This window comes from Nansenia antarctica, assembly GCF_963989245.1.
Source record: "Nansenia antarctica genome assembly, chromosome: 9".
Lineage (NCBI taxonomy): Eukaryota > Metazoa > Chordata > Actinopteri > Argentiniformes > Microstomatidae > Nansenia > Nansenia antarctica.
In genome coordinates, this window is record NC_137679.1 from 3,475,520 (window position 1) to 3,487,342 (window position 11,823).

The 11,823-nt window shown below is 45.3% G+C and overlaps 2 protein-coding genes across 2 annotated transcripts in view; one reads left to right on the top strand and one right to left on the bottom strand.

Moving 5' to 3' along the window:
- Positions 1 to 11,823, top strand: part of LOC308165161 (NACHT, LRR and PYD domains-containing protein 12-like) — a 436,373-nt gene that overhangs the window by 90,946 nt on the left and 333,604 nt on the right. The gene's annotated exons all lie outside the window — the stretch shown is intronic.
- Positions 1,848 to 7,471, bottom strand: rlbp1b (retinaldehyde binding protein 1b; the record flags this gene model as incomplete). Its single annotated transcript, XM_080538989.1, has 6 exons — positions 1,848 to 1,976; positions 2,313 to 2,423; positions 4,057 to 4,215; positions 4,687 to 4,865; positions 5,504 to 5,708; positions 7,358 to 7,471. 6 exons carry the CDS (start codon positions 7,469 to 7,471, stop codon positions 1,848 to 1,850), a joined length of 897 nt encoding a protein of 298 aa, XP_080395115.1.

Below are 11,823 nucleotides of genomic sequence, written 5' to 3' on the forward strand. Positions count from 1 at the left end.
ATGCTGTTGTGGTACAGTTATGAAATGATGTATGATGTCGTACATTAGCTGTCTCTGTCTAGAAGACCAATACAAATGTGTGATTTGGGTGTTCTTCCATATATGGAAGTAGGTTTGAGGTGGTGTACTCCCAGTAAACAAAGAGCCCAAAAGACGTCCTCAGGGAAGCCGGAATGTGGGTTCAGATGACGTCTTTAGAACGTGTTATGGTCTATAGTCCATAAGACGTCCGAGAAAGACGTCATCTGGACGTCCTAGAAAGACGTCATCTGAACCCACATTCCGGCTTCCCTGAGGACGTCTTTTGGACTCTGTGTTTACTGGGCATCTACCACCTTCTCATGATTTCCTGGTGGAAGGTTTTCCTTGTTTGCCTTATTATCATTGTTCTGTGATTACAGTCCGTCTCTGAACAGTCTTCTTTATAGCTGTACTGCGTGATGCTGTATTCAGCTGTCATCATCATGTAGAATCGAAACGTTGGCGTGACGTATGAATAATAATAATCACCACGTGTGTTTTGGTTCCAATAGGTAACAGTGTGTAATTCAATACATGGGGGAAAAAACACTGTTTGAACTACCCAGTAAACAGAGTCCAAAAGACGTCCTCAGGGAAGCCGGAATGTGGGTTTAAGTGATGTCTTTCTAGGACGTCTTATGGATTACAGAATCGTCTTCTCTAGTCCATAAGACGTCCTAAAGACGTCATCTGAACCCACATTCCGGCTTCCCTGAGGACGTCATTTGGACTCTTTGTTGGGTAGTATCCTTTAATAAATTATTTTCTTGTAGATATCTGACTTGTGTGTTACTTAAAAATCTTAACTTTGTGTGTGCAAAGATCCAACATAGGACTACCAAAATGTGTGGATATGTGTATATATATAATGCCTATATATGCGTTCTCAGAAGGAGCTCACAAGAAAGTCGTCCTTCTTTTAAATACAGTTTATTGTACACATTGTTTTTCAGTGGTGACATCATACATGTGCCTCCAATTTACAGGGTAAAACTGTAGAAATTAATTTCCAAACACTTGTACTTTGATGTGGACATCTGTCACTGTGAGGGTGAGTGTGCGTACACTCATCATCGTTCTGCTCATAACCTTTTAACACTAGAACAGCCGTGCCTTTATTTTATAAGACCATATAGTTGGCGCGTCTTGTAAATTAGCCTGCCTCCTACATGGAAAAACAGCAAAATAGCTTCATACTAGCTTATCCTGATGTGATTTAGAAAATGTAAGGATACCGGGTGGTAGAACGCACATATCTAGGAAAAGTCATGAAAGGATGGTGCTGAAATCCGATCCGAGTGCAAAGATATACTCACTTGATCAAATGACCCCACCCACGGCTGTTCTAGTGTTAATGATGGTCATAGGCCCCCAATCCTAGCGAGCAGGCTATCACTGGCACCTCAGTAGAAACCAACAGGTAAAACCGACAGTTAAAAGGCCACAGTGGCTGTAAGGCAGGGTACTAACTAAGCATATTCAAGTGCCGTTATAAGTGTCTTATAAGGTTTTTAGAGAACCATGTTTCTCTGTTTCTCTGTCTGCTACACTCAGTGGTAAGGGTGTCAACACAGATAAGGCCTTAGCTAACGCTAGCGGTCTCAGTGCTGTAGGATGTGCTTTGTTGGACTTGGTCTTAACTTTTACATAATCCCCTGTAAAACAAACAACAGCGACAATTGCAATTTCACGCTCATAGTTTTTTTTTTCGTTTTTGTTTCTCTACAGCCACACTCCCGGAGATTTGAAGCAAGGTTCTTTCTCCAGATGTGTGGGTACCAGCCTGGTTGAGGGGGGGGGGGGGGGGGGGTGTGAGAGGGGGGGTCTCAGTCGAAGAGCTTGGCTGCCGTGGCCTTGCCGTCGTACTTGGAGCCCTTGCCGTCGAACTCGGAGGGCAGGATGTCGGCGTCAAACTCCTTGTAGTAGGTGTCCAGCTCGTCTCCGTGGACGAACACCTGAGGGAGCAGGGGGGAAACACAGTTAATTTTCCCATCAAATCAAATCAAGTTTTATTTGTATACCGTATTTCTCACAAGATGTGACTCAATGCGCTTCACATGATGACAGAACACGCAAGTAGGCAAGGATAAAAAACCTGTACACTGTGTAGCCAGGAAAATTCCCTTGCGGCCCTCTACTCATAGAGCGACTACTACCAGTTTGCCTACCAGCACACAGCAGCGGCCCCCAAACCCCAGCCGCCCCACACACACATTCCTTGATGAATCAAACATGTTCCCCCCCCGAAGACCAACCATCGACCCACCCTCTCTGCCCCCGGTTTGACTCACCCTCTCCAGCAGCTTGCCCTTCATGAGGGGCTTGACCACGTTGTACGTGGTGGTGAAGTACCAGGGCTGGTGGATGAAGTGCACTGCTTTGAAACGGGCAGGGAAGGAGTCCTGACAAACAGAAGAGAAAGGCAAGCAGAAGGATCTTGAAATCTATTCTGAACTTAACAGGAAGCCAGTGTAGAGCCTCTAAAATAGGAGTTATATGAGCTCTTCTGCTTGTTTTGGTTAAAACTCTCACTGCTGCATTTTGGACTAATTGCAGCTGGCCAATAGCTTTCTTCGGAAGACCAGAAAGGAAACTGTTACATTAGTCCAAACGTGTAATAACACAAGCATGCATTAACACTTCTGCATCAGCTTGCCGGAGAAAATGTCTAACTTTTGCAATATTCCGTAGATGCTAAAAAGCATTTCTAGTGATAGATTTGATGTGATGCTCAAAGCTTAAGTCAGAATCTATAATCACACCTAGATTCTTAGCTTCATGTTTGCAGTTTGAAAGCAAGGTTCCCATGGTATTCAACAATTTGTCTTTTTGTAGTTTTGGTCCAATGACAAGAATCTCAGTTTTGTCTTGATTTAGTTGTAGACATTTTTTGGACATCCAAAGTGTTATCTCGGAGACAATCCTCCAGCGAGCTGAGTGCATGTGAATTATCAGGCAATACTAATATGTACAGCTAAGTATCATCAGCATAACTATGAAAATGTACACCATCTTCTTTCTGATGATTCCACCTAATGGGATCATCATGTACAGGGAGAAGAGCAAGGGACCAAGAATAGACCCCTGAGGGACCCCACATGTGATGTCAACATTACCAGAAACAGAGTCTCCCAGGACAACAGAGAAATGCCTACCAGCTAGATAAGATTTAAACCACTCTAATACAAGTCCTGAGAGACCAACACAGTTTTCGAAACGATGTATTAGAATACTGTGATCTACTGTATCAAAAGCAGCACTCAAATCTAACAAGACAATAATTTAATAATAATTTAATAATAATAATTTTGCCATTTAGCAGACGCCTTTATCCAAAGCGACTTACAATTACGAATTACAGGGACATTCCCCCTGGAGTAACTGAGGGCTAAGTGCCTTACTCAAGGGCACACTAGTAGTGGTGTGGTTTCAGGCGGGATTTGAACTCACAACCTTCTGATCACAAGTCCAACTCACTATCCACTAGACCACCACTACCCCAAGACAAGACAATAACTGATACACCAGCATCTATGATAAGTCTGAGATCGTTTACAACCTTTACTAACGCAGTCTCAGTACTGTGATCTATAGAGGGTATATACAGGAATCTTGAGGTTAATTTCAATACCTTTCTAAGACTTTTTAAAGACCTTGTCAATATTTTTCCAGACCTCACCACCACTTCAAGCTGTACCCGTTTACATCAGTGACGCCTTTAACTTAACAGTTTGAGTTTGCAATAGACTAGACCACGATCATACAACAGGATTTCCGGTTCATCTTTGTTTTTTAATAAAACAAATAAATTCACGAACTGTTACTAAAAGTTTTTAGGACTCAAACTCTTTGGACAGTCGAATTCAGAAAAATACCAACAAAATTCAAGACCTCATAAAATCGTGATGAGACTTTTTAATACTTATTAATTAAGGGTCTTGATTTTCCCAAAATTGATTTATCAACTTTTAATACTTTTCAAGACACCGCGGATACCCTGTCTATAGGACATGCCGATAGTGAGCTGCGTGTTACCTGCAGCATGTCCACCATCTTCTTGAGCTCTGTGGGTTTGATGCCGGCAGCCTGCTGCATGGTGAAGCCCTTGAAGTTCTCGATGATGCAGAAGCCGTTGATCTGGGTCTCCTCGTTCTCCAGAAGCTTCTCCAGGATGACGCAATACGCACGCAGGATCTGGGGTGGAACACACACACACACACACACGCACGCACACACACACACACACGCAGACACAGACACAGACACGCACACACACGCACGCACACACAGACACAGACACAGACACGCACGCACCTGTTAAAACTGCTGTCTACGATATGACAGAGGTTAGTCCAGTCTTTGAACTTTCATTCCTTGAAAGAAATTAGTTGTGTTAATGTTAATGGACCTATCGCTAAGCCACGCCCCCTTTGGAAACTCGGACAAACAAACAACGCTTCACTGACGGTGACTGACTGACCGACCGTGATTGAATGACATTCAATGACTTACAATGGCGGGAGTTGGCAAATTTCTGATTTCTGATTTATCACGTTTTTTGCTGTGATATGATTGGACAATTTCTATTTTGGGGCGTGGCTTAGCAATAGGTCCATTGTGGGTTCCCTGTGGGGCACCCTCCCCGCCCCCCCTGCCTGCTTTCACCTCATCGAAGGTGATCTCCTCGTAGTCCCAGTTCTCGATGTTGAAGAGCAGCACCACGCGGCCGTACTTGTCTCTGCTGGACAGGATGCCAGGGTAGCCAGCCTCGATGGTGCTGCGCACCGCCTCGGGGGTCAGGTTCTCAAACAGCTCAGGGTAGTCCCTCCTGAAGCGCACGTAGCCTGGCCACAAAGACATGTAAAGGTGAGGTGGGTCATCAACAACAAGGCACTACAGCTGACGCTGTCATCAGTCTCTATTTTAGAGACTCTACAGACTCTAGGCTTCCTGTTAAGTTCAGAATAGATTTCAAGATCCTTCTGCTTGTTTATAAAGCTCTCACTGGCACAGCACCAGAATATCTGAAAGACCTTTTGCTAGCATATCAGCCCAATAGAGCTCTCAGGTCTTCTGACGCTGGTTTTCTCTGTGTACCACATGTACAAAAGAAGAGATTTGGTGAGGCTGCATTCTCATTTTATGCACCCAAATTGTGGAATGCACTGCCAGTTTACATTAGGGATGCAACCTCAGCAAATATGTGTAAGTCAAGACTAAAAACCCATCTGTTTAATATTGCCTTTAAATGACTAAATAATTTAATTATGATTGTATAAGGATATATAATCCTTATATAATGATAAGGAGCACTTTGAGCTGCAACGTTTGCAGGAAAAGCGCTATACAAATAAAAGTTATTATTATTATTATCAACGATGACAAAACCTAAAACCTGGCCATCTTCTAGAACTCTCTAGCACCTTCTAGAACTGTCTGCCACCTTCTAGAACTGTCTAGCACCTTCTAGTGCCTCTCTCACCCTTCATGAGGTCGAAGGCTCTGGGGACGTCGTATTTCCTGGCGCGGATGAAGCGGACCAGCATGGCGTCTGGCTTCTCCCCGAAGGTGTCCAGCACCCCCTTGGCCAGGTCATCTCCCGCCTCCGCCTTCTCCTTAATGATCCCCCGCAGCTCCTTCACCGCCGACACGCGCTTCTCATCTGTCTCGTTTAGCTCGTCTTTGGCCTGCAGGGGAGGGTGAGGTGCAGCAGTTACCCAATGCTAATGCTAACGGTTAGCCTCAACGGGTTTGAATCAGTAAAACCTCAAAAGGAAGGCGGTGTCCTAATAATGTCCTAACTAATGTCCTTTCTAGGACGTCCAGATGACGTCTTTCAAGGACGTCTTATGGACTACGGAATCGTCTTCTGTAGTCCATAAGACGTCCTAAAGATGTCACCTGGACGTCCTAGAAAGACGTCATCTGAACCCACATTCCGGCTTCCCTGAGGACGTCTTTTGGACTCTTTGTTTACTGGGTGTGGAGACCTTCTACAGAGTGAGACCTTCTACAGAGTGAGACCTTCTACAGAGTGAGACCTTCTACAGAGTGAGACCTTCTACAGAGTGAGACCTTCTACAGAGTGAGACCTTCTACAGAGTGAGACCTTCTACAGAGTGAGACCTTCTACAGAGTGAGACCTTCTACAGAGTGAGACCTTCTACAGGGTGAGACCTTCTACAGAGTGAGACCTTCTACAGAGTGAGACCTTCTACAGAGTGAGACCTTCTACAGAGTGAGACCTTCTACAGGGTGAGACCTTCTACAGAGTGAGACCTTCTACAGTACAGAGTGAGACCTTCTACAGAGACCTTCTACAGAGTGAGACCTTCTACAGAGTGAGACCTTCTACAGAGTGAGACCTTCTACAGAGTGAGACCTTCTACAGTGTGGAGACCTTCTACAGAGTGAGACCTTCTACAGAGTGAGACCTTCTACAGAGTGAGACCTTCTACAGAGTGAGACCTTCTACAGAGTGAGACCTTCTACAGAGTGAAACCTTCTACAGAGTGAAACCTTCTACAGAGTGAAACCTTCTACAGTGTGGAGACCTTCTACAGAGTGAGACCTTCTACAGTGTGAGACCTTCTACAGAGTGAAACCTTCTACAGAGTGAGACCTTCTACAGAGTGAGACCTTCTACAGAGTGAGACCTTCTACAGAGTGAGACCTTCTACAGAGTGAAACCTTCTACAGAGTGAGACCTTCTACAGAGTGAGACCTTCTACAGAGTGAGACCTTCTACAGAGTGAGACCTTCTACAGAGTGACACCTTCTACAGAGTGACACCTTCTACAGAGTGAGACCTTCTACAGAGTGAAACCTTCTACAGAGTGAGACCTTCTACAGAGTGAGACCTTCTACAGAGTGAAACCTTCTACAGAGTGAGACCTTCTACAGAGTGAGACCTTCTACAGAGTGAAACCTTCTACAGAGTGAGACCTTCTACAGAGTGAGACCTTCTACAGTGTGGAGACCTTCTACAGAGTGAGACCTTCTACAGAGTGAAACCTTCTACAGAGTGAGACCTTCTTCTACAGAGTGAGACCTTCTTCTACAGAGTGAGACCTTCTTCTACAGAGTGAGACCTTCTACAGAGTGAGACCTTCTTCTACAGAGTGAGACCTTCTACAGAGTGAGACCTTCTACAGAGTGAGACCTTCTACAGAGTGAGACCTTCTACAGTGTGAGACCTTCTACAGTGAGACCTTCTACAGAGTGAGACCTTCTACAGTGTGAGACCTTCTACAGAGTGAGACCTTCTACAGAGTGAGACCTTCTACAGAGTGAGACCTTCTACAGAGTGAGACCTTCTACAGAGTGAGAGCCAGACCTTCTGCATGGTGTGGTCAGGCAGCTTGGCGCACGGTCCGTACACCGGTCCGTGGTCCTTCACCGTGAGACGCTCCAGTTTGGCCCTGAGAGCCTGCTCCTCCTCCGACACCATCCGGAACATTCCACTCTAGAGAAGAAGAAGAAGGCGGGGGGGGGGGGGGGGGGGAGGGTAAGTGGACTGACTTATATAGCGCCTTTATCCAAAGTGCTTTACAACGGCCTCTCATTCACCCATTCACACACCCATTCACACACCAATGGCGGCCAAGCTGCCATGCAAGGCGCCGGCCGGCCCGCTCATTGGGAGCAATTTGGGGTTCAGTGTCTTGCCCAAGGACACTGTTATGTATGTAGACAATAACATCGATAATTCCCGATCAAGAATGGAGACAGAGACGGCGAAACACTTTGATTATATCCGTAGTAGCTTTACTGAACACATCGCAGGTATACAGGCATAATCACTTCCGCATTTACCTATCCGCTTTTTATCACTCCAACTACGGTGGTCCACATAGCTCAAAATTACACTTCAATACATAACAGACACCTCGACACGTGGCCAGCCGGGGATCGAACCGCCGAACTGCCAACCTTGCGATCGTTAGACGCCGGCTCTACCTCCTGAGCCACAGCCCCCCCCCCCCCCCCTAAAGGGTAGTAGGGCTATGACATCATCACCACGACTCAAGAAAGGGGGGGATGGCGCCAACAACAACAGCCTTTTTTCTCACAAGACTTTACTGACGGACTAAAGAGGGATGGAGGTTTAATCCCAGGGCTTGCGCCCCCCTATCCTACCTACGAGTGGTCTGTATCAATGGGCTTCAGTGTTAGCATTCGGCTAATCTCCCTCACATGGGCACGGAGCAAAGCCTATGGCTGAGATCACAGATTAGCGTCAGAGGCTAGCTGTTGACGGCGGCATCCGACGCTAACGATCGCCTTGCGCCTGATAAAATGTTAATAAGTAAGTAAGTAAGTAAAACTTTATTTCTATAGCACCCTTCTCAGCACGGATGCACAGGGTGCTTTACATCATAAATAAGGGATAGAATGGGTAAAAAGAAAGGCGCAATCAAACATCGTCAAAAGAGATTAAAAACAAAGACGGAGGAACAACATAAACAGAACATAAACAGAACATAAGATGGCTATAGCTGACTAACAACCTGCCAATTTCACCAATGTTGAGCTGCTGTTGTCCATGTCACACGAAGTAAGAACAATATAAGAGCAACCGTGATCCATAGGAGATGACTAAGGAAGGTATTGATAAAGACCACAGACCTTGATATGATTATTGATTATCATTGGATTTAAGTACCCCACCAATAGCCTCTCTATAATCTGACTTGTGTCAACAATGTCACCATCCTTGTCATGGACTAATTAATCAGTCAATTTAAAGGCTTTTGGCAACTCTCTGATATAGATAGATAGATATTTTTATTTAGTCATGAACAGAGTATGGTGACAGTAAATATGCCGGATTTAGCTGTGAGCTCATTTGCATCCGTAGTCCTCATGACATAAAATCGTACAATAGATGGAAAAACAACAAGAATAATGAGATAGAAAAACAACCAAACTTATTATTATTCATTATTACTGTGCAAACAATGTAACTGAGCTGTACTTACCACAACAGCCATGTCTTCAGGTTTCTTTAGAGCAGCTTTGGACTCACTGGAACACAAAAGGGATTATTCACAAACACACACACACACACACACACACACACACACACAGACACACACACACAGACTCACACTCACACACACACACACACACACACACACACACACACACACACACACACACACACACGGACACACACACAGCCATTTGGATTTCAGGAAAATATGAAAAAGAAACAAGACATTTATTGTGCACCAGGTCCGTGTGAGGCTGGTCATGTGACCTGCTTCTCCAGAGGACAGGGTGGTGTTTGAAGTTGTGACATTGTGAAAATGTTCACCGTTATTTTAGATATTCACCGTTTATTTACTTACTTACTGATTGTGAGGATTGCTTGTCTTGCTATCTTTAGAGTTGATCATTTTCAGTGAGTGATTTCCCCTTTATTAAGTATACAGCTACTATCCACACCATCAGTTGTATAGATCTCTCTAATCTACGTATTTTAACAGTGGTTCCATTACATACATACACAGGCATCTCGTGTGAACTCTGCATGCAAACAGGCTACATCACAAAACCACCAGTCAAACATAACGTCACCGAGACAATAGCACAGTTGCAAGGGCAACAGTCAAGCATGGGTAACCAGTTAAATCAGGCACTGCAGACCCACACAGTCCATCTTTAAAGACCTACAGCGATCGGAAAGCTTTGCAGCTCAACGCCTAGACCCAGAATGCACTAGTAGTTCCCAGTGACTAGAGGCTGTGGACTACCACGTTGTCTCACAATCCAGGTTCTCTAGGCTAGAGAACAAGGAAGCTGAAACACATTAAGATGAACCTAGCTAATAAACCGTATTTAGCCATTACTAGCGAGCTACATAGCCTTCTTCTAAACTAAAGTAGTAATGATCTGGCACTCCAGGTTACATCGACATACGCTCCCATCTTCAAGTCTTCGAGCTCAAACAACAACATTCCTATTTGAAGGTCAACCACAACCAACTGTCAACCACAAAGTATCAGATGTAACCCTGTCATACCCAGACATTCCTCTGGAAAAGCCATACAGAGAAACACGTCTACAAGACAAGGGAGTACGAAGTAACACAATCGCTAAACAATTGTTACTCTTTTATCTGAATGACAAAATTGTCCCCCGTTTGTTAAAATAATTACAATCCACCACCAACACTGCCGAAACCCAGCTGGGCCTGTGAAGAGGACCTTGCCAAACCTTCCTTCCTTGTTGGGCCTGGAATGCACCACCCCCCCTCCCCCCCCCCCAGGTTGTGAGGGAGCATGGTTGCAGCAGGTACCCCAAATCCTCCTGCTCACCTACAAATCCCTCCACGGCCCCCCAGTATCCTCGCCCATCTCCTCCACCACCAACTACACCCCATCCAGAACTCTGAGGTCCTCTAACACGGGCCTCCTCATCCAACCCAGCGACCAGCCAAACTCCAGACCTTTGGGTACAGAGCCTTCAGTGTGGCATCCCCCCCCCCCCCACCCTCTGGAACTCTCTACCCAAGGATATCCGCGACTCTCCAACCCTGGACATATTCAAAGCTGCCCTTAAAACCCACCTATTCACCATTGCACCATTCAACCTTTAGTAGCTGTTTCACTGTTTCTTGTTGTGTGTGTTTGTCTCTCTGGCTCTGTTCTGTTTGTCCCATTCCCTTGTAAAGCGACCTTGGGTTTGTGAAAGGCATTATATACATTTAAGTTATTATTATTATTATTATTATTATTATTATTATTATTATTATTATTATTAAACCAGTAACCCCCCCCCCATCCCTGAGCAGGGCAGGAGGCTGAGCCTTACCTGGTGGTTGGGCCGGTTCTGGACGCTGCTGCTACAGAGTCACAAGGTTCTGTGTGGAGCAGCACGGCCCGGGCCCTGCGCTTTGTACTGTTGGGATTAGTGGCGTCACTGGATTACGCCCCTCAAATATGTTTTTGTTAATCAGCATAAAAGTGGATGGAGAGAGAAGGAGGGAAGGAACAGGGTCATTCTGCTAAGCCAATGGCTGAGATGCTGGGAGGGGATGGGGTGGTGGGCTCAGAGGGACGTAGGGGTGGAAGGGATGTTGTAACGGAACGGGGGTATACACTTTTAGGTCAGAGGTGGTTCCTGGGGAGGTGAAAGGAGAAGGGGTGGGAGAGAGAGAGAGAGGGGCGGGGGGTGATTGCATTCCAGTGCTTCTTGGAACGAATGAAAAGTTGCTGTTGTTACTCTCTTCATAGCCTGCGTTGTGTTTAACAGTTTTTACATGTAAAAAAGACATGTAAAGACATGCATGTGAGGTGGGAGATTTGATGTTCGGTTTGGATCCCACTGTTCACACCAACGGAGCCGCCAGGTCGAGAGGTCATCGAAAGGTCATTGATAAAACTGGAACATGCGACGCAAAAGCAAAAAAACTAAAACATCCTTTGAATTAATTTTAATTTCTAGTTCTCATTCATCATCTTAATAACAGTAAAACGTGAACAATCCCTTGTTATTAAACCTCAGTTTCAGAGTTGACACACCGTCTCAAAAGGAATCTCGTAAATAGAGCTGTAAGCAGCACTCGAGTTGAGGGGGGATGAGGGCGGATGTCACCCCCCCTCAAATAAAAACAGTCAAAATCTTCCCCCTTCTAAAACTGCCATCCCCCCCTTTCCATCCCTTATGTCATTGTATCAATGAACGTGGTATTACTGCTATTTCAACATTTAGTTTTGCGCATATTGAGTAAAATACTGTGGGCGAGGGGGGGGGCACGCACACATGCAATGACATTTTTACCAAGTCACTGACACT